Source organism: Hyperolius riggenbachi, chromosome 5, assembly GCF_040937935.1.
Source record: "Hyperolius riggenbachi isolate aHypRig1 chromosome 5, aHypRig1.pri, whole genome shotgun sequence".
Classification (NCBI taxonomy): Eukaryota; Metazoa; Chordata; class Amphibia; order Anura; family Hyperoliidae; genus Hyperolius; species Hyperolius riggenbachi.
This window is the reverse complement of record NC_090650.1, coordinates 218,860,522-218,884,136: the sequence shown is the minus strand read 5'-3', so window position 1 is coordinate 218,884,136 and position 23,615 is coordinate 218,860,522. Positions and strand designations below refer to the sequence as shown.

Sequence of the window (23,615 nt, the reverse complement as noted above, 5' to 3'; positions counted from 1 at the left end):
TCTAAAATTCTTACAGTAAAAAGCATACCATTCTATTCATTATGTTCTCCTGGGCCCCTCTGTGCTGTTTCTGCCACTCCCTGCTGCAATCCTGGCTTGTAATTGCCAATTTTAGGCAGTGTTTACAAACAAGACATGGCATGTGATAGGCTGAGAGGAGCTCAGTCTGTGACTCACACAGAGCCTGCAGCGGGTGTGGAGAGGGTGTGTATAGCTTCTATCCTATTACAAACAGAGCAGCACATTCCTGCCTGAGTGCCTGAGCCCGACAAAGCCATCAGAGGAAAGATGATTAGATTATATAACTGAGATAATACAGCCACTGTGCAACTAGGAAAGGCTGCAGTAAGACGGATCACATTAGAACAGGTATAGGAACTTATAGGATAGAAGAAATAAGGCTGAAAAATTTGTTAGAATCTCTTTAAGACCTAGGAAATTCTCAAAAATGTCTTCTATAAGTCAGACATTTAAAATTTGGTCAGAATGTCTACATCTTAAAAGGTCCACTCCTTCCTTGTGCAGCTATTGAAAACTTGTTTATTTATGTGCAAAATTCAATAAAAATTATTTACACAAAAAAAGGTCCACTCCTGACGATCCCTCCATTAAATTTTCCTTATCGTGTTTAGAAATTCATATTGAAAATTTAGATCTTGTATCTTGGTTGGAAGGAGGTTTGAGGTACTTTGCTATTTTTTTTTTTTTTTTTTTTTTTTACATTTTGAATTTGACATTTGAAGCTGGGAGCTGTGTGTGCAGCTGGGAGGGGTGATCAGGACACCGGACAGTTGAAACTGTGTCTCCTGCTCCTTGTCACCTCCTTTCAACCAAAAAGATGGCTGCCCCCATGACAAAGATGGCAGCCCCCATGAATCACAAACATTTACCTGTTCTTTTAAAACAGTGTGGGTAAATTATATTACCTATCTATTCTAATTAACATAACTAATGTAACTTAATGACAGTATGTTTGTTTAGGCTGAAGTTCCCCTTTAAATGATTTAACCACTTGCCGACCGCAGTACGCCCATCGGCGGCGGCGGCGGGCGTGGTTATGCGGCGATCGCGTCATTCGTGACGCGATCAGCCGCCGGTGACTGGCTCCGCCCCCCTCGCGCTGTAACCCGCCGGCCGTTCGGAAGCGCCGGCGGGTTACTAGCACCCGGATCGCCGCACGCAATATGTATACTAGGCTTTGTAATGTATACAAAGCGTATTATACAGGCTGCCTCCTGCCCTGGTGGTCCCAGTGTCAGAGGGACCACCAGGGCAGGCTGCAGCCACCCTAGTCTGCACCCAAGCACACTGATTTCCCCCCCTGCCCCCTGATCGCCCACAGCACCCCTCAGACCCCCCCAGACCACTGTTTGCACCCTGTCACCCCCCTAATCACCCATCAATCACTCCCTGTCACTATCTGTCAACGCTATTTTTTTTAACCCTAAACTGCCCCCTGCTCCCTCCTGATCACCCCCCACACCCCTCAGATTCTCCCCAGACCCCCCCCCCCCCTGTGTACTGTATGCCTCTATCCCCCCTGTAATAACCCACTGATCACCTGTCAATCACCCTAACCTGGCCCTTGCGGGCAATCTGATAACCCACCCACACCAATAGATCGCCCGCAGATCCGACATCAGATCACCTCCCAAGTGCTGTTTACATCTGTCTCCTCTAAACACCCACTAATTACCCATCAATCACCCATCAATCACCCCCTGTCACTGCTACCCATCAGATATCTGCCCCTAGGGCACCCAATCACCCACCCACGCCCTCAGAACGACCTCAGACCCCCCCCAGACCTCCCCCCCCCCCCCCGTGTACTGTATACATCTATTCTCCCCTGTAATCACCCGACAATCACCCGACAATCACCAACTGTCACTGCCACTTATCAGATTAGACCCTAACCTGCCTCTTACGGGCATCTGATCACCCTCCCACACCATCAGATTGCCCCAGACCTACCCTCAGATCACCTCCAAAGTGCATTGTTTACATCTGTTCTGTCGTCTAATCACCCACTGATCACCCATCAATCAGCCCCTGTCACTGATACCCATCAGATTAGACCCCTAGGGCACCCAATCACCCGCCCACACCCTCAGAACGCCCTCAGACCCCAGCCCTGATCACCTCGCCAGTGCATTGCTTGCATCTATTTCCCCCCTCTAATCACACCTTGAGACACCCATCAATCACCACCTGTCACACCCTAGCACACCTACCCATCAGATCAGGCCCTAATTTGCCCCGTGTGGGCTCCTGATCACTCGGCCGAACCCTCAGATCCCCCTCAGACCCCCTTCCGATCACCTCCCCAGTGCATTGATTGCATCTATTTTCCCCTCTAACTACCCCCTGAGACACCCATCAATTACCTCCTGTCAAATCCCCCCCCCCCCCCCCCCCAGCACTCATATCCATCAGTTCAGGCCCAATACAACCTGTCATCTAAGAGGCCACCCTGCTTATGACCGGTTCCACAAAATTTGCCCCCTCATAGACCACCTGTCATCAAAATTTGCAGATGCTTATACCCCTGAACAGTCATTTTGAGAAATTTGGTTTCTTGACTACTCACGGTTTTGGGCCCGTAAAATGCCAGGGCAGTATAGGAACCCCACAAGTGACCCCATTTTAGAAAGAAGACACCCCAAGGTGTTCTGTTAGGTGTATGATGGGTTCATAGAAATTTTATTTTTTGTCACAAGTTAGCGGAAATTGATTTGTATTGGGTTTTTTTTTTCACAGTGTCATTTTCCGCTAACTTGTGACAAAAAAAAAAATCTTCTATGAACTCACCATACTCCTAACAGAATTCCTTGGGGTGTCTTCTTTCTAAAATGGGGTCACTTGTAGGGTTCCTATACTGCCCTGGCATTTTAGGGGCCCTAAACCGTGATGAGTAGTCTAGAATCAAAATGACCTGTGAATAGGACGTTAGGCCCCTTAGCGCACCTAGGTTGCAAAAAAGTGTCACACGTGGTATCGCCGTACTCAGAAAAGGTAATATAATGTGTTTTGGGGTGTATTTTTATACATACCCATGCTGGGTGGGAGAAATCTCTGTAAATGGACAATTGTGTGTACAAAAAAAAAATCAAAAAATTGTCATTTACAGAGATATTTCTCCCACCCAGCATCTGTATGTGTAATAATACACCACAAAACACATTATACTACTTCTCCTGAGTACGGCGGTACCACGTGTGGCACTTTTTTGCACCCTAAGTGCGCTAAGGGGCCCAAAGTCCAATGAGTACCTTTAGGATTTCACAGGTCATTTTGCAACATTTGGTTTAAAGACTACTCCTCACGGTATAGGGCCCTTAAAATGCCAGGGCAGTATAGGAAATGACCCCATTTTAGAAAGAAGACACCCAAAGGTATTCCGTTAGGAGTATGGTGAGTTCATAGAAGATTTTATTTTTTTGTCACAAGTTAGCGGAAAATGACACTTTGTGAAAAAAAAAAAACAATTAAAATCAATTTCTGCTGACAAAAAAAAAAATCTATGAACTCGCCATACTCCTAACGGAATACCTTGGGGTGTCTTCTTTCTAAAATGGGGTCATTTGTGGGATTCCTATACTGCCCTGGCATTTTAGGGGCCCTAATCCGTGAGGAGTAGTCTTAAAACCAAACGTCGCAAAATGACCTGTGAAATCCTAAAGGTACTCATTGGACTTTGGGCTCCTTAGCGCAGTTGGGGTGCAAAAAAGTGCCACACATGTGGTATCGCCGTACTCGGAAGTAGTATAATGTGTTTTGGGGTGTATTTTTACACATACCCATGCCGAGTGGGAGAAATATCTCTGTAAATAGACAATTGTGTGTAAGGCTAGGTCCACACTACACACAGTTGCAGGACGGACACTTCAGTCCGGATCAGGGGAAGATTAGGGGAAGTACCACCGTACTGCAAACTGAAAGTGCATCAGTTTTGCATCAGTTTCCGTTCAGTTTTTCCCTGACAGAAAACGTCTCTATCATTAGGAAGGAGTGGGAGGGTTTTTTTGGGCAAATCATAAAGCTCAGGCTATCCGTTTTCACATCAGTTTTTTTTGCCTGTGGGGCTGGAGATGCGTTTTCTCATTGCTTTTCACTACCCCTGCGTGTATCCGTGGTCCTGATCCGTTGCGTGAAAATGCAGCAGATCCGGTTTTGAGAACGGGTCCCCGCAAACGCAGACAGATCCGTTTTTCACTTGGGTGAGGCTGGCTGCTATTTTGAACATTAGTATCCGGGACTCCGTTTTTCATCAGGTTTGAAAAACGCAGCCACGGATACGTTTCCGGACCTAGTGTGGACCAGGCCTAAAACAAAAATCAAAAAATTGTCATTTACGGAGATATTTCTCCCACCCAGCATGGGTATGTGTAAAAATACACCCCAAATCACATTATACTACTTCTCCTGAGTACGGCAATACCACATGTGTGGCACTATTTTGCAGCCTAACTGCGCTAAGGGGCCCAAAGTCCAATGAGCATCTTTAGGCTTTACAGGGGTGCTTAAAATTAGGCACCCCCAAAAATGCCAGGACAGTGAACACCCCACAAATGACCCCATTTTGGAAAGTAGACACTTCAAGGTATTCAGAGAGGAGCATAGTGAGTCCGTGGCAGATTTATTTTTTTTCTTTTTATTTTCGCAAGTTAGAAGAAATGGAAACTTTTTTTTTTTTTTTTTTTTTTTTTTGTCAGTGTCATTTTCCACTAACTTGTGACAAAAAATAAAATCTTCTATGAACTCACCATGCCTCTCACTGAATACTTTGGGATGTCTTCTTTCCAAAATGGGGTCATTTGGGGGGTATTTATACTATCCTGGAATTCTAGCACCTCATAAAACATGACAGGTGGTCAGAAAAGTCAGAGATGCTTCAAAATGGGAAAATTCACTTTTGGCACCATAGTTTGTAAACACTATAACTTTTCCCAATCCAATAAATATACACTGAATGTTTTTTTTTTTTTATATATATATCAGACATGTAGCAGAATAACTTTCGCGCTCAAATGTATAGGAAATTTTACTTTATTTGAAAAATGTCAGCACAAAAAGTTAGTCATTTTTTTGATAAATATAATAAAAAGTAAAACTCTCAGCAGCAATCAAATAGCACCAAAAGAAAGCTGTATTAGTGACAAGAAAAGGAGGTAAAATTTATTTAGGTGGTAGATTGTATGACCGAGCAATAAACCATGAAAGCTGCATTGGTCTGAATGGAAAAAAAGGCTCTGGTCCTTAAGGGGCGAAAAGACTGTGGTCCTCAAGTGGTTAATATTGCATGGTCAATTGCAATCATTTCAGATATTACAAGATAAATTCCATTTACCTTGCTCCTCACTTCCTACATATCTAAAGATTCAAGATTTCATATCTCATAACAAGATAGTAATTCCCTCTATTCCAAGATGTTTAATGGTACAATTGTCCTCCCCTATAAACTTTTTAAAAAGGGAATCTCTTTATGGTATGAACATCTTACTAATCCTTTAGGAGAATCTCTAATTATTTCGAATTTTGGAGCACAGAATTAGCATGTTCTCTTGATACTAAACATATTAAATTAGCTTCCTTGGGTATAGCAAAATATTCTAAATGTATTACGCATTGGGAAACCTTTCAAAAAATACTTTTGAAATATTATGCACCAGTAAAACGTGCTACATTTTCCAAATGCCCTTCTAATCTGTGTTGGGGGGGATGTTCTCAAATAGGGCAGCACGGTGGCGTGAGTGATTAGCGCGCTTGCCTTGCAGGGCTGGGTCCCCGATTCGAATCCCAGCCAGGTCAACATATGCAAGGAGTTTGTATGTTCTCCCTGTGTCTGTGCGGGTTTCCTCCGGGTGCTCCGGTTTCCTCCCACATCCCCAAAAACATACAGATAGGTTAATTGGCTTTCCCCAAAATGTAAGGATTGTGCACTAGTGATCCTTCTCTTGCCAGCTAGCTCTCTGCTGTGTCACAACCCCATCCCCTGCAACATGGTGTGCAGATTGCTCTGCTCAAGATTGTGGAATGGAGCGTGCAACGTGTCATGTGCAAGGATCGGGGAGGCTTCCTGTGTGGCAATTGCGGTCTCATATCTTTGATGCCATCTAGTGGCATCATGAGACACCGCTATACCATCTTTGGGGCACATCTGGTAATGGGGAGGGAGGATGACTTATACTGGGGCACATCTGGCTACTGTGGAGGCGTCTTATACGTGAGTCAATCACTTTTTCTTGGTTTCTGAGGGTAAAGTGGGTACCTCGGCTTATATGCGGGTCAGCTTATATGCGAGTATATGCGGTAGTTAAATAAGTTAAATTGTGGTTACAAAAAAGGAAAAAGAATACACGAGTAGGTGCTGTTCTAGTATTTTTAAAAATTGTGGAGTTTATTAGTTGACTTGAAAGTTTGCTTAATATGTGTGTTCCTTATTCCCAGGGGTAAAACACCAGCCCAAGCTGAATTGTGCTACCTGAATAAAGCAAAGTGGCTAGAGATGTATGGAGTCGATCTACATGTTGTTAAGGTACATAATTCTTTTATTGTTGTTATGGACGGTCCATGCACATTTCTGTCTGTTACGCAAGGCATACGCTAATATGATGCTGGGCAAGATGGTTATTTCTGGGGCTGTGGAGTCGGTACAAAAATCTTCCAACTCCTCAGTTTATGAAACCACCGACTCCAACTCCAGGCACCCAAAATGGCTCTGACTCCTCAACTCCGATTCCTTAGTCTAATGCTTACCAGGGCTGTGGATTTTGTACAAAATCATCCGACTCCTCAGTTTGTGAAATCACCGACTCCAACTCTGACTCCGGATACCCAAAATTGCTCTGACCTCGACTCCAACTCTGACTCCACAGCCCTTTCCTGACTGAAACTTGATCATTTTATCCCTTTTTTCAGTTAATATCAACTAGTTATTAAAAGAAATCTGACGCCCTATTCGCTCTACTGCTAGCTTTGTGCTACTTGATACAGAATTGTGTAATGTTGCTGCGCTCATTTGCCACACCATACTCCTGGCATACACCGTGCGATACAAAATGTGGCACTATAGTTTTAACCACTTCGAGACCAGCACCCTCTGCCCCCTTAAGGCCTAGAAGGTGCTGGTCCAGTAAACCGCCGCTTCCCGACGAATCGCCGCTCCTGACGATCACGCCGCTCTGTCCCTGCCGCAGGCTGTTCTCTCTGCCGTCTGTATGACGGCAGAACGCTGTGCGCCGGCCAGGAGCCGCTTTCATTGGCTCCTGACCCTGTCACTCCATGCAAGCCAATGGGAACGGCTTACATGAATGACAGGGCCAGGAGCCAATGAAAATGCTCCTGCCCGGCTCACAGTGCTTTGCCGTCATATAGGCGGCAGGACAGAATATTGCGGCGGGGACGGGCGGGGCGCGTGGTCAATGGGACGTAGAGTTTTAAGTCAGGTCAGAACCGCAGCGCCCCCTGCCCGCCGTAGATTTATACTGCGGCGGTCCGCAGGTAGTTAATATCAGCAAGTTGGATCAGTGCTACAAGCAACATGATGCATAAATGGCATAGCATGCAATGCATAAATGGCATAGCATGCAATGAAAACGGACACACCACCTCAGAAGAAGCCAGGCGTTTTGCCCTGCGAAACGGTCGTAAGGCCGTGGTACAGCACTTCAAGCATCTGCATCATCACTTTGTACGATCACAACTTTGAATGTCAGTTTTCACAATGACAAGTTAGTATTTACAAGGCTCTCCCATTTCCTCCGGGTAGGGGGTCTTGGGTTCAACCAATTCAATAATTCTTGCGTATGAACAGGTCTTGCGTAATTCTGGCGCTATTCTCTTTTGTCCAAGCTTCATCTAGTATCCCTTAGGGCAACCTAAGGAGAAGGGGCAATAAATATATATTATATTACACCATAGAATCCCTTTATAGTAAACAAAGCAAAGTAGTTTACTATATCAGAAATGGTCATACTCAAGCACATACAATATACTATAGTACTCAATATGAATTCAGTCAATAATTGTCATTTTTCTTTTCAATGTCTCAGCAAGCACAGAAAGCAGCTAAGCTATATCAAGAGGCACAGTGCTCAGTATGCAGGGATATGCATGCAATAATCATGCAACAGCTTACACAGTAAGCATTGGTCTCACCAGTTGATGCAGGTACAGTACAGATAGTGTGCTCCCCTGTCCACATTTTTCCTGAATGATACTGCAGCATTGCAGCTATGCACAGGCAAGCAGTGGCATAGCAATAGGGGGTACAGATGAAGTGACCGCATCTGGGCCGTTGGGCTAGAGGGGCCCTGATGGCCCCCTCAAACACAGTATTAGCTCTTTATTGGTCCTGTGCTGATATTTACTTCTATAGTTGAATTGAATAGTAGTGATCATTAACACACAGTTTCCTATCCCCTTCTTGCACCTCTGCCACTGTGGTTGTCCTTGATTGTTTTTGATGTGTTGTATTAATTATCTGTAGCATGCTTAAGGGGCCCCAATGCTAAACTTGCATTGGGGCCCACAGCTTCTTTGCTACAACACTGCAGGCAAGTCGCAGCAACTTATATGGGAAGCTTGGGTCTCACCGGCTGGTGCTTTTGAGATAATCCATGCAGGCCCAGATTGGTGTACAGATTGACTAGTGTAGTGTACAGATTGTAAAATACACATGTATTCTGCCAGGAAAAGTTTGACTGTAATCTGCTTATCAGTATTACTATATTCCCGACAAGTACAGACAAGACAGAAGCCGTCATTTCCATGCCTAGAAATGTACTTGTTTTAATTTTGCTGCCTGAAAGAGTTAAACAGCCTAGTTATTAATATTTTGTACTGTAAATACACATGTTTAGCTCATCATGTCACCTATTGTCTTTACTCTTTTAGCCTAATAAAATGTTAAGGTTAGTGTAGGGTTGCAGTAAAATCTAGAGATAATGTAAGGATGCTATACACAGGATTATTTAGTTTTTTGCAAACTTGATTCTAGGCAGTTTATAAAGTGAAAGTGAAATAGTATATTATTTTCTATCATTAGGCAGGATGAGCAGTGGAAGGGATTCATTGAGCAACACACAGCTAGCAGCACAGTGGTTTTCCATCAGATTTCAGTGGGAATGTGAAGGAATAGTGATGTAATGTGTACATCAATTCCTAATCTCCATTGATTTTTCTTCCGGGAGTGAAAGCAGCCTGAATTGCTGAGGGAGCAAAGCTGCAGAAAGCCTTGCCACTTGTTTGTCCTTATTGCAAACCTGTGGAGGTCTGCATGAAACAATGTTAAGCTTCGAATTAGTTCAGGACATTCTGGTAATTGTTGTATTACAATTCTCTTGTTTTGTGCCTAAATGTACCATTCCTGAGTTGTAGTTTGCAAGTATTAAAGAACCTCCTGGAAAGATACCTGCTTCTGTAAAGGGAAGCTTCTGGATGATCCAAGGGCTTCTCTGATCCTCCTGTAGCCAAACACTTCTTGTCAGAACTCACCTTTTAACTGCCATGTATTCATCCATGTACAAGCCTGGCTGCACCGCGCAGGTGCGATGACAGCCGGGGCCTGCCTGGAGTCGGTCGTGCTACTGTGCAGGTGTGGGCCGCCATTGCTCCTGTGCAGTAAAGCCATACTCTTACATAGACAGGGGCTCGGCTGATCGAAAATATTTGACAAGTCTCTATTGAATATGTTTGAAGAGTCCTCAGCGCTGTACTGGTGGGGACGAGGAAGATGGGGGAAGCCTCTTGATTATGTGGCTTCTCTCTACTGATATAAGTATCTAGATAACTTTTTTGTTTTTGTTTTTTGTTTTACATTTTCTCACAGGTACACTTAAGTCATTAACTTAAACTAAACCTGTGCTTATGATGCATAGTTTACATACATGTAGAGTTGCCTTTTATGTAGTACAGTGTAATCTCATTATAGTAAACTCTGATAAATATTCAGGTATAGTAAACGAAATGTCCATGTTCCGGCCAAGCCCTAACATAAGTATATGGGAGTAGCGCCTGGTATAGTAAAAATTGATATAGAACTTCTCTTATAGTGAACCTGTTTTTTTAGCCCCTTCAGTATTCTGTATCTGGCTATAGTGGAAAGTGGGTGGGCGCATGTGTCATACGTCAATCGGAGACCCATGGGCTGTGGTCAGTGTGCGGGCTGGCAGCCACTTGTAGCCTGCTCACTATCTGCACACTACTCTTGCCCTGCATGGATTACCTCAAAAGTATCAGCCGGTGAGACATAAGCTTCCTGTATAAGTTGTTGACAAATTACTGAGGTAAATTGCCTGTCATCTGTGACTTCCTTTTGCATGGCTGTAATGCTGCAGTATTATCCAGGAAAAATAATTATTACGTGCAAATCCCTGCATGTTGAGCACTGTGTATTTTAATCTAGCTTAGACACTGTTTGCTTGCTGACTTTCTGAAAAGGAAAAATGTCTCTGTTATTAATATATAGTACCATAGAATACTTTATATGCTTGACTATGACCATTTCTGATATAGTAAACTACTTTTCCCGGTCACTTGGAGTTTTGCCGTACTGAACTGACAGGCAAAAAGGTTCTTGCTGAAGGTCAGGACGGGTACTGTAGGTCTCTAAAAGAGCTTGTTGACTTTCTTTGGACAGAGACCTAGCAGGCTAGCACTCTTGCCTTGCCGTGCTAGGGTCCTTGGTCCATATACAATTCATTTTTTTTTTCTCCTGACTTTTCTCTTAGGAGATAATTTTTCGTCTTCTCTTTAACTTTTCATCACTTTACAATTGAAAAAGTAATAAAGTAGTTGCTGTTGATTTCAAAGGCATTTTATTGACAAGGGCCAATATGCAATTAACCTGTTCTCCCGAGCTTTCTATGTAAAACTCAATGGATTAAAAGTTGCGTTCCTTACACAAGAGAGTTCACCGGCAAAGATAAATATATATGTGTATAGTCACCACACTGTCACCAAGAATCGGGGGCGCTTGCTCACAAGGTCACATAAATCCTCAAATCCAGTATAGTTCAATCAAGCAGCGCTCAGATCCAGAAACTTCTCAAATCCCAGACAGATACGGGTCATGGATCACCCTACAGAAATAGACTCATATAGTGCAATACTGTTTATATACAGGGAACACCCCAGTGATCACTGCAGGACAAGACAAGATTGTGCTTTCACTGAAAACACTAAGTGGGGCAATTCCCCCAAGTGGGTTACACTTACAGTGTCCCCACTTGTCACTCAGCATCTCAGCCCTCCTGTGATCTGGGCAAGGGTCCCTTAAAAATAACCTTCAAAAGCAAGCCAAAACACTTCCATAGTGTAAAAGTGTTGCAAAATGTAATCGCTAAAATCAAATTTAAAATATGCGTATCAGATCCAAGAAGTGTACAGGCACATCTGATGTCAGCACCGGCCGCGGTCGGATCCCCGCTGCACGCCTCAGTCACCAGACACCTCACTCTCCTTCCTGGATTGCGTCCTGCGTGTCTCCAAGCTCCGCCCTACGGGCCAAGGTGTGAAAATATCACCTAGGAGAAAACTCAAGAGAAAAAGTCCCTTGTTTGATTCCTGGCTTTGAGACAGTCTGCTTAGAGTCTGTATGGTCTACCAAGCTGATTGCTCTATCCATATAGTCATATATTACACTATGCTAGAATAGATTGGAAGAGTTCAATCTTAAAGGCTCATACACACATCAGACTATAGTCTTTGGAAAATGAAAGATCACAGACCAATTTTACCCCATTCCATGTAGTGTGAGAGCCATACCTTCACCGTCTTTTCTATGGAGCTGAACTCCCCATCAGATAGAAATCTTTGCAAGATGCTGCACACAAAAATGCTGTACAGACACAAAAGATCAGTATCTGCCAAAGATCTGTTCCTGCAAAATGCATTCATAGTCTGAGATCTGCAGATCATCATACACACGTGGTTTAACACATTCATCTGCAGATCAAAATCTACCAGGATGGATTTTCAGATCTGCAGATGAATGTCAGTTAAACAAGGTGTGTATGATGATCTGCAGATCTCATACGCTATGAATGCAATTTGCAGGAACGGATCTTTGGCAGGAACAGATCTTTTGAAGATACTGATCTGTTGCATGTGTACAGCATCTGTGTGTGCAGCATCTTGCAAAGATTTCTGTCTGATGGGGAGTTCAGCTCCATAGAACAGACTGTGTAGAGTATGGCTCTCATACTACATGGAAGGGGGTAAAATTGGTCTGTGATCTTTCATTTTCAAAAGACTATGGTCTGTGTGTATGTGGCCTAAGCCCATCAAGGCTTATATCAAACTTTTATATTTGTTGTTGTTTTTTCTATTACATTAGTTATACAGTACAAATTGCTTTTTCTAAATTTACACAATAGTTTATTTTTAACAAATATTAGCCCTCATTTTTTTTTTTTTAAACCTGCGTCCTTATTTCTTCCTTGGTGTTTTAAAAAGACCCCGAGCAGAGGTTAAAAAAAAAAACCCACAAATCTGGACTTACCTGGGGCTTCCTCCAGCACACCCCCTGTAACTCGGGAGGTCCATTGGTGTCTTCTGGGTCCCCTCCATGGTCCCACTGGCGGCTCAATAAACCTGGCAACTACAGCTGAAGTCGTGCATGTGCGGCCTGTCCAAACATCCGGCGTGTCATCGTGCCTGTCGCTGTAAGGGCTCGTTTCCATTATAGCTCAGAGCCCTGTTGTTGTTTTTTTTTTTTTTTTTTTTTTCCCTCTGTTCAGGGTCCCTTTAAGCACAGAACAGCCTGCCTTTTTAAGAGTTTTTTTAGTTTTGCATTCATCAACTCTGACTGTATTTCGTACTGCCTCTGTTATTCTCTGACTGTATTTTGTACTGCCTCATTTATTGCAGTTTCGATGTACAATGCTCTTTCTGCATCTCCTATTTCAAGGTATTACTAAAGGGACACTGAAGTGAGAGGAAAACCGAGGCTTACCTCCTTATTTCCTTATAAACAATGCCAGTTGCCTGGGTGTCATGGTGACATTTTGGATTTAGTTATTTTTGAGTCGCACACCTGCAACAAGCATGCAGCCAATGGAGTCAGACCAGAGTCGAAGCATCTGATCTGCATGCTCATTCTGGGCCTATGGCGCAAAAGTGTTAGAGACAGAGCCTCGGCACAGAAGTCGAGCAACTAGTGAAGATGGCAGCCTCCATATTCCACTCACTTCAGGTTCCCTATCATGCTATAACAATTGCTTTTGTTGCTCAGAAAGGCTCACTCTGTCTATATGACACACAGAGCAGACCGATCTCAAGTGGCACAAAAATGGTCAATGAAAGGTTGATTAATTTTAAATTAAATAAATTCTACTGTATTTGGATTCACCATTGTCTCCTTTTATTTGCGGTTTAGGGCAAAGATGGCTGTGAATACACACTTGGACTCACCCCAACAGGCATCTTAATATTTGAAGGTTCAAACAAAATAGGTTTATTCTTCTGGTAATATGATGTTTTATGCCTCTTTTAAAATGCTGTTTTTCTTTTGACCTGTACATGCTAATGTTATGGCAGAGCTCTTTTGTTTTTTGTTTTGTTTTGTTTTTTACACTTTTTAATGTACACATGAAGCTCTTGGTAAAGAGAGAATCAAAGCTTAGTTATTTAAAGTGAGATGAAACTCCATGTTAACTTAAAACATTTACATTAATCTAATAATGACCTTACCTATCCTAATGTTTTTTGTGTTCACTCAGTTTTAAGAGAAATGTGCTATGAAAAAAGGAAAAAAAAAAATCCTACTGGTTTCCTTACGGTTTCTCTGTGATGCCAAAAGTGTCATCACTTCTGCCCTTTTCTAATTTTTTTTTTTACCCAGCTCAGTGTTAATTTACTGCCTATATTACAGATTACTGTTCCTCCACAAGCTAAAGTCACCTGGTTGAATCTTACTTCGCTGTGTAAACTGGGGGGGATAAATTGCCTTCTGTTCATAGTGTCTTTTTCTTGTCTGAAATAAGTTTCTGTTTGCAGTTTGAGATAAGTTTGTTACTGTAGCTAAAACAATAATAATAATAATAATAATAACCTTCCCACAATCCTGTTGGCACTGCACAGTTCAGCAAAAGCACAGACTAGATAAAAAGAAAAAAAATAATGCACATAAAGGGGGCCTATATTTACATATTTGGGGCACTAACTTTTTTTAGGCAGATTTTTTTTTTGTTACAATTCCCTTTATCCTTGATTGGTTAATATTGCTACTATTCTTTACTGTTACATGCAACTAGAGAACAGATCTTCACTATGTACGCTACAGAAACTACAAGTGTATACGTTAAAGAAACCTGTTCACATTTCTCAAATTTTAGCAGTAGCACCCCAGTGGACACCTAGTCTAAATTTGGCTCTATCAGGCCCCGTTCACATCACAAACGCGGATGGCCACGCATGCTGAATGCAACGCATGCGAACGCACGCCATCCGCGTTTGTGTGCGTTGCGTGGCTGATCCCATCACTGAAAAGTGAATGGGACAGCCACGCGTTTTTACAAAAAATGCGTGCAGCATGCGTTCCCAGACCGCACAGGTCCGGAACGCATGCAGTGTGAACATCAGACATTGCACTCTATGCAATGTCTGATGTCGTGCGTGTCGGCCACCTGCACGCGTTTCCAAAACGCGGCTGGAAACGCGTGCAGTGTGAACGGGGCCTTAGTAAGCTGATATGGACAATTTTAGCTGACATCTGTTTGATCTGCCTGACATATAATTGTTCCTGGCTATAATAAAATAAAAAAAAAAACTATTTACCAGTGCAGATTTTCCTTGGGGATCATTGCATATCTATATTCATATGGCTTGAAAATATTTATCTTTACCCAGAAAATTTGATAAGACAGCAAAAGGAACGTTTGACCTTTTAATTACAATCCGGTTAGGTTAGAGATGCACGGCAGCTAAAATTATTCAACATGGACCTGAACTCTTGCAGAGGACAGAAGGAAAACCTATAGAAATGCACCTTGTATGTATTTAGAGAGTTTAGCCTGTCTAATTCCCCCTCATCTATGACTAAGCACAAGTCTTAATTTGATCCCTCAACTGTCAGCTGACTGCCACGGCAGAAAGCTAATTGGTAAACACAGAATGTTAACAATATGTCTGCTTCCATGAAAGCAGGAAGAAGACACACTGCAGATTTATTGCAGAATTTGTATCAGTTGTAAGAAATGTTTTTATTTAAAGGTTATTAGCAAGGAAATGAACAGCGCTACTTAAAAACAGACAAGTGCCTACCTGCAAAAGGGTGCAAGCCCCACTTGTGGGATAAAATACACACCGAGCATACACATGACCTGTCTACCACTGGAGGATGTTGGTTTCCTGTAACAGCTTGCATGCAACCTATTAAGTACTCGTCCCTCCCACTGCGAAGAAGTCAATCCTCCATGGGAGGGGACCTAACACTAACTAAATCCTAACCTATGTATATGCATAGCCTGGGTGCGGCTAATCAAGTAAAATTGCGCAAAAGGTGGATCGGCCTGGTGATGCGCTGATCCACCTTTTGCGCAATTTTCGATTATACTCCATTAGCCACACCCATGCTATGCATCCTCCAGTGGTAGACTGTATGCTAGGTGTGTATTTTATCCCACAAGTGGGGCTTGCACTCTTTTGCAGGTAGGCACTTGTCTGTTTTTAAGTAGCGCTGTTCATTTCCTTGCTATGTACTAATTTAATTCATTTTTGGTCAGCTGCTCCCACTTAACAGCTTTGCTTTTGGTGTATATGCAGAGCTTGTGTTTGGGTTCAAGGTGCGTTTACAGTTTCGGGGGGGGGGGGGGGGGGGGGCTCAGCGCACCTCTGATTCGAGGCCATTCGGAGGCGGCCTGGTGATGCGCTGATCCACCTTTTGCGCAACTTTAAAGGTTATTGTGCTGTTGCATATCTTTTACAGCAGAGGGGAAGTTCTGAGTTCAGGTCCACTGTAAAGTCTGGCCTGTTGAGGAAGTGCAGTATAGTTTGTGAGTCATAAACCAGGAAGCAGATTTGTTTTAACCACTGAGTGTGTATTACTGTAGGTCTTGTATGGACTACTAACTTCTGTCATCTGAAAGAATTGTCCATTTTTGTTTTGTGCGACAGCCTGATCCTTGCTTTTTTTAGCCTTGTCTTGAGCATGTGGCAGCATTGTGTCGAGGCTGAACCTTGAACCAATATTTGCCATATGCTTCCTCTCAGGGATTCCCTTCAGTAACACCATGCTTGCTATACCCACCTGCATTTTCAAGCAGTGGAGATGACTGGTCTTATTGACATGTATAGAATGGGGTCCTATGGCTCTGTGCTTCACAGTAAGCAAGAGTGGGGCGAAGCTGTTTGCACTGCTCCGTACCACTGCTTTGGGAATGGGCCCTAAATCCGGCATTGCAAACGAAAGGGTCACAACAAGGGTCATATTGTTAGGGTAGCAAAAGTGGATATTTTCTCATGGCGATTTATGACAAATCTTGTTTGTCTGTTAGTAGCTATGGCATTATCATGTTGCTCTGGCAACTTCTGTTCTTCTTTTCCTTTTTTTTTTTTCTTTTCAATGCAACCCACAGAACATGGATTGATATGCAATATGTAAATATTAAGGCTGTACACATACTTATGCCAAAACCTAAAACACATTTGTAGTAGTGGTGTTGTAGTGAGTAATATTGAAGCTCTGTTCCAGGAAAAGTAAAGGTAAAAAAGAAAACACTCTGTGCCCAATCAGTGCTCTTTATTCCACTACAAACCAAGTGATAGTGTCTCTGTGCAGATTCAGCTAAACATGAAAAACAAGCACACAGACACAGATGTTGTATGTTTGTACTAGCTGCACATGGAAGGGAGAAGTCTCATGTTGTCACAGGTTTTATGTCCCTGTTATAAAGTGATTTGTATTCCATTGTTAATGTATAATTTGATGGATTTTTAGTTTGTAACGTAGTAATGGCACCTATTAAAAAAGGGTGCCCCATTCACAGCAATGCAACTCTTTTCTCTGTTGACACCAGGTGAATATATTCTCTGTTGGCGCTACGTAAATATAAAACTATATCGCCTGTTACCTTTAACATTTATTCCCATACCAACTTTATCAATCCCAATAACCCCTTATTATTAATTTATAAAGTGCCAAATTATTTCATGGTGCTGTACAAAGTAAAAAAAAATGGAGAGTTTAAGGTTAGGCACAACCGGGGAGGGTTCTGTGTGAGAGTAGAGAGAGGTTAGGTCAGAGTAAAATATCTGTAAATATTACAGTAGTCTCGTTATTCAGCACTGACTGGAATGGACTGGTGCCGGACATGTGTGCTTTCTGGTTTCTTGACTCTATGTTAAAATAGGCCCAACTATTGCAGTACTATGCTCCACTCTATATACATATCATTAATTAAAGTATATTAACACAAATACCAATTTAACTTAACCCCTTTTTATTACAGTACAGTACTTATTGCACTTAAGTATTCTACATTATTGTACAGTATTGCATTGTACAGTACTTGTAAATTTGCCTAGTTGCCTCTTTCCGAGTGGCCTCTCTCCGCCCTGGTGGCCTCTGTCTTGCCTGGTGGCAGTATCGAATACACTGAGAAGATGCCTGCTGCCTTTAAAGCAAAGTGCGGGCAAGCCGCGATTCTGAAGCTAAGGACTCAAGTAGATTTTATAGCCGCGGGTGGTGCCAGCTCGGTGCGGTATTCTGTTCAGCGGCTGAATAAAAAAGGCTGCTCTCCACTCTGCTCCACTAAAGTCAATAAAATTGTCCGCTTCAAAGAGAAAAATACTGCTAGGCAAGAAATAAACTGGAGACTATACTGGTTGCCATCTGATAAATATGCCAATGGTAACTTTTTGTTGATAATTGGAAAAAGCTGCAAACTGGCAAACTATGATAACTGGTAAACCCTTATTTGTAAATATGATAATCTGCTCCTCTTCAGAAAAGTACCATTATTTCTGCAGAGATTACAGAAGTATTTTTGCAACCAGATGATCGCTGCCATTATAACCAGGCGCCAAAATAAATGAGTAATGTGTTAAAACATTAAAGGCCCAATTTAATTTAGATAAGGCATTGCAAAATTAGCTCCATTGAAATGAGCAGGGGTTCATGCATGCTCTGAATGTTTCCCTATGTATCACTGGGCATTGCACTGCTTTTTTGTGGACTGGCTGACCATTTTATTTTGTAAATTAAAAGTGCTTATGCTTGTTAAACTTGACTTTTTCTTCTAGACATTGTGAATGCACCCATACGTACACTTTAAAGGACAAAAAAAAAAAAATGTAGACCTACTCCCTCCAGTCATAAACTCCTTATTCAACCATACTTGATGGATGCCTAGGAGATGGTGTGTGTGTGTGTGTGTGTGTGTGTGTGTGTGTGTGTGTGTGTGTGTGTGTGTGTGTGTGTGTGTGGCCTTTTCCCTACCTCCTGTTTTTTCCTTTGGCCATAACAGTCTCACTACTTTGAGCATTGGTGATGTTGTAGCCCCATGCCCCTCCAATTATAATATTTATTCAGACTTACTGTATGGGTGCCTAGGAGGTAAAATGTGTGTCTATGGCATTTTTCCTACCTACTTTTTTCTTTTTTTTTTTATTGGGCCATGACCAACTCACTACTTTAAACATTGGTGGTGCCCTTTTTGCGCTTTGTGAAAGGAGCAGAATTTTCCATCTCCCTCACAAAGTTGGGGGGTGGAGGGATGAGTGGCTTCTCCCCAAAAAATAATAGTGAAGGTTAATTAATTGTGGTCTGCTGGCAATCTACAAGCCATTACCTATGGCAGAAAATTCCATAGCTATGGCTGATAATCTCTGATACATTTGAGTCATGAGCACTCTCCTAGCCTTTGTATGTTGTGATAGCGGTCATTGCTGCCTTTCACAGCCATAATAAATCAGGGCTTAACTTGTTATAAATTTACATTGGCTTTAGTTCACTTCTGTTGATGCACATAAGAGATGAATTTGTTCTGAGAAATGCTTGAATATATTCTGTAGTGAGTTCTTAGGTGCGGGGTGAGATGGGTTACACCTTCTATTTGGGTGAATACATTTCTGTCCCGAAGCTTATATTGTTGTTTAACAGTGTGTTGCAAATATTATAGGTTAATAATCTACTCTGTTAATAGGCCCAAAATTACGAAAATGGATTTTAAGAAAAGCAAGTTAACCCTTGTTGTTGTAGAAGATGATGAACAGGTAAAGCCCACGCTGAAGGTTACTTGGTGATGTGTATCAGTTATTGCCGCTTCCGTGCTGTCTCACCAGCTTACCTTTTTCTCACTGTAGGGTAGGGAGCAGGAGCATACGTTTGTTTTCCGCTTGGATAGCTCTAAAGTCTGTAAACATTTGTGGAAATGTGCAGTGGAGCATCATGCTTTTTTCAGACTAAGGACTCCAGCAAATACAAAACCCACACGTTCTGAATTCATAAGACTGGGATCAAGATTTCGATTCAGGTAAAATATTTTGATATTTCTTAGAGTAAGCCATGATTATCTGCTGTGCTCTAGATGTGATGGCTGAAAGCATAGGAAACCAGATGCAGAGTAAGAAAATGACATTTTCTGAAAACAAATGCTATGGATTACGGTTTTCCATCCTCTCTGCACAGTGGTCAAAATACTGTAGTTTGAACGTTCAATGTGTGTGCATGTGTGTAGAAAAATGGATATATCTACTAGAGTCATCCAGAAAATCTGAAAATAAGTCTTTTTTTTTTTTTTTTTTTTTTTTTAATCTGCCACCCAAGATATTGTTTCATATAGTGCAAGTGTGGTATGAAACTCAGTATTTACTCTTTGTTCTAAAAGATTATCTACAGCATACCACAAAAAAAAGGTAGCTGAACAGCATTCAAACAGTTAAACAGCATTTTGTTCTTCAGTGGAAAGCTCCTTGCAGCTTGCATCCCAAGTGGTGATAACATTATCTTTTGTGTACATTCCTCTGTTGCTACAAGTCGGGCACAGCCAGCAGCCTGCTAAAATTGAATGGCACTGAGCTGAGAAGCAGAAAGAGGTGAGCAATGATCGCTAAATAGATACCGTATATACTCGCAAGCAAGCCGAATTTTTCACCCCCCAAAAGTGGCCCAAAAGTTGGGGGGTCGGCTTGCTTGCGAGTCATGGGTAGGTGGTGCCCCTCTCCGCTCCTCCCGCGGCCGCCGCTGCTATTACCTTAGGCGGCGCCGCTTCCTCTATCCCCGTCCTGCTCCGATAACTAATTGATAGCAGCGCGCCCCCCCGCTGCTGTGATGACGGAGGAAACCATAGAGAGCGGTTCCCATAGTAACGGCATCGCCGCTACAGGAAGCCGCTCTCTATGGTTTCCTCCATCACAGCAGCGAGGGGCGCGCTGCTGTGAATTAGTTAGTTACCGGAGCAGGACGGGGATAGAGGAAGCGGCGCCGCCTAAGGTAATAGCAGCGGCGGCCGCGGGGGGAGCGGGAAGGGGCACTAACTGCCTACCCACCCACCTACCCATACTGGCACTATGCTAGCTTATACTGGGGCACTGTGCTAGCTATACTGGGGCACTATACTAGCTACTGTATACTGAGCACTATACTAGCTAAACTGGGGCACTTCACTAGCTATACTGAGCACTATACTAGCTATACTAAGCACTATACTAGCTATACTGGGGCACTATACTAGCTATACTGGGGCACTATACTAGCTATACTGAGCACTATACTAGCTATACTGAGCACTATACTAGCTATACTGGGGCACTATACTAGCTATACTGGGGCACTATACTAGCTATACTGGGGCACTATACTAGCTATACTGGGGCACTATACTAGCTATACTGAGCACTATACTAGCTAAACTGGGGCACTTTACTAGCTATACTGGGCACTATACTAGCGATACTGGGCACTATACTAGCGATACTGGGACACACTAGGGGAATAAGGCGGCCAGCATTTCCTACCCCCGGCTTATATGGGGGTCAATCATTTTTCCCTGTTTTTTTCGGGTGAAAGTTGGGGGGTCGGCTTACATGCGGGTCGGCTTGCTTGCGAGTATATACGGTAGATGTTTCAGCAGCATCAACATAAAGCTCTTCCCTGAATTTCAGCAATTTATAGGTGAGGAGTGAGGTGCTACTGCAACAAAGGCATTGGAAACCTTACCAGGTGACCCATTTGTGTATATTGTATTTTATGTATATTGTATTTTATGTATTTTGCGTGCGGACCTTGCTGTGCCTAGGGCGCCCACCATTGGGTGGTAAGGGATAGCGTGTGGTGCAGCTGTTTAACAGTGATCATATCGCAGTGCAACCTGCAATGTGAAAGGACCCTCACAGATATTTAGGGTATACCTGGATCTCCAGAATAATTGTTTACTTGTACCAGTAGGGGGCAGCTTGTCATCGGCATTCAGAGACCTTTTCATCAGGTTTTATATTGTTCATTAAAGAGTCTGAAGCGAGAATAAATCTCGCTTCAGACCTCATAGATAGCAGGGGCATGTGCACCCCTGCTAAAACGCCGCTATCCCATGGCTTAACGGGGGTCCCTTCACCCCCAAATCCCCTCCGTGCAGCCGGGGAGTGCTTCCGCATTGGGGCAGGGCTAACCGCCGCAGCCCTGCCTCATGCGCGTCTATCAGACGCGTACCTCCGCCTCTCCCCCGCCCCTCTGTCTTCCTTCACTGAGAGGGGCGGGGGAGAGGCGGCGTTGCGCGTCTGATAGACTCGACTAGAGGCAGGGCTGCAGCCGTTAGCCCTGCCTCCAGGAAGAGAAAATTTCACGACCAAGTTTTGCAGGGGTGGGTTTGGGGGTGAAGGGACCCCCGTTTAGCCGCGGGATAGCGGCATTTTAGCAGGGACACACATGCCCCTGCTAACTATGAGCTCTGAAGCGAGATTTATTCTCGCTTCAGAGTCTCTTTAAATCTAGCGATTTCCTAGTTTTTGGAGCGCAGTGGGTATGTTCGATAAGAGGGCTGTAAAAAAACAGCGCCAGAGGGTGTCACCATAGGCCAGGGGTCCCCAAACGTTTTGGGTCGATGGCCGGTCAACATACTGCAGACTGCTGGGGGGCCGGTGCATGCATAAAATGATGTAGAAGTCTTTGCGGGCCAGACAGTGAAGCATACCCACGTGACAACCTGCAGTGGACAGCAGTGTCACTTAATGTGGAATTTGATTGTAAACCAGCAAATTACTGCTTTCTGGCTTCCATGTGGATGGGTGGTGCCAGCACTGCTATTCTATATGCGGACTACCAATATTCAAAGATGCAGCTGACCGCATCTAAGTAATACATTTTGTGTGTGGGGGGCCGGTAAAAAAGCCTGAGAGGGCCACATTCGGCCCGCGGGCCTTAGTTTGAGGACCACTGCCATAGGCCATAATAGGAATTGCGGCTATCACGGCACTCAGTGAGTAATTCTAAAGATGGAGCACGCATTATTATAAAAACAGTGTAATTCGGCTGCCAGCAATAGCTGGAAAATGTATATCTTTTTCCACTATCCATGGTGACTTGGAGGGGGAATAGTACTTAAAGGGGAACTGAAGAAAGAGGTATACGGAGGCTGCCAGATTTATTTCCTTTTAATCAATACCAGTTGCCTGACAGCCCTGCTGGTCTATTTCTCTGCAGTAGTATCTGAATAACACCAGAAACAAGCATGCAGCTAGTCTTGTCAGATCTGACTTTAAAGTCTGAAACCCCTGATCTGCTGCATGCTTGTTCAGGGGCTATGGCTAATAGTATTAGAGGCAGATGACCAGCAGGGCTGCCAGGCAACTGGTATTGATGAAAAGGAAAAAAATATGGCAGCCTCTGTATACCTCTTACTTCAGTTCCGCTTTAACGCTGCTGGGACTTTTGCAGAAGCAGAGTAAGTTGTTTTTTGGCTTGACTCTGATTAAGAGTCAGGAGCCAATGAAAGCGACTCCTGACCTGCTTGCACAGCTGTACCGTCATAGCGACAGCAGAGAGAGGGACCTGTAACAGGGACAGAGCCGTGGGAGCGGCGGATCTTTGCGGCGATTTGTCGGTAAGCGGACTTACCGCACTAGCAGTCTCTGGTCCTTAAGAGGGCAGAGACTGATGGTATAGAAGTAGTCAACTTTAACCACTTAACGACCGCCTAACGCCAATAGGCGTCGGCAGGTCGAAGTGGTGTTATCGTGGAAACCATGCCAGTTCACGGAGGGTGTCTCTGTGAACAGTCTGCGAGCTGCCGATCGCGGCTCGCAGGCTAAATGTAAACACGCGGGGAAGAAATCCCCGCTGTTTACATCATACGGCGCTGCTGCGCAGCAGCGCCGTAAAGGAGATCGGCGATCCCTGGCCTCTGGTTGGCCGGGGATCGCCGGCATCTGATAGTCTGAAGCCTATCCTAGGCGGCGCAGGACAGCCCACAATGTAAGGGAGAGGGAGGGAAGGGCAGAGAGGGCGGAAATCTCTGTGGAGGGGGCCTTTGAGGAGCCCCCCCCGCAAATCACAGGTAGCCGGCGGCGATCAGACCCCCCCCCCCCCCCAGCAGGACATCCCCCCCCCCAGTGGGGAAAAAAGGGGAGGGGGAAGTCTGATTGCCATGCTGCAAATCTGATCTGTGCTGTGGGCT

The 23,615-nt window shown here is 43.7% G+C and overlaps 1 protein-coding gene across 1 annotated transcript in view; it reads left to right on the top strand.

The window, feature by feature from the left end:
* LOC137518596 (band 4.1-like protein 4B) overlaps nt 1-23,615 on the top strand; it is a 208,541-nt gene that overhangs the window by 132,603 nt on the left and 52,323 nt on the right. Inside the window, exons 8-11 of the mRNA XM_068236669.1 lie at nt 6,451-6,538; nt 13,382-13,470; nt 19,149-19,218; nt 19,309-19,478. Coding sequence (XP_068092770.1) covers nt 6,451-6,538; nt 13,382-13,470; nt 19,149-19,218; nt 19,309-19,478 — 417 coding nt within the window. The remainder of the gene's footprint in view (nt 1-6,450; nt 6,539-13,381; nt 13,471-19,148; nt 19,219-19,308; nt 19,479-23,615) is intronic.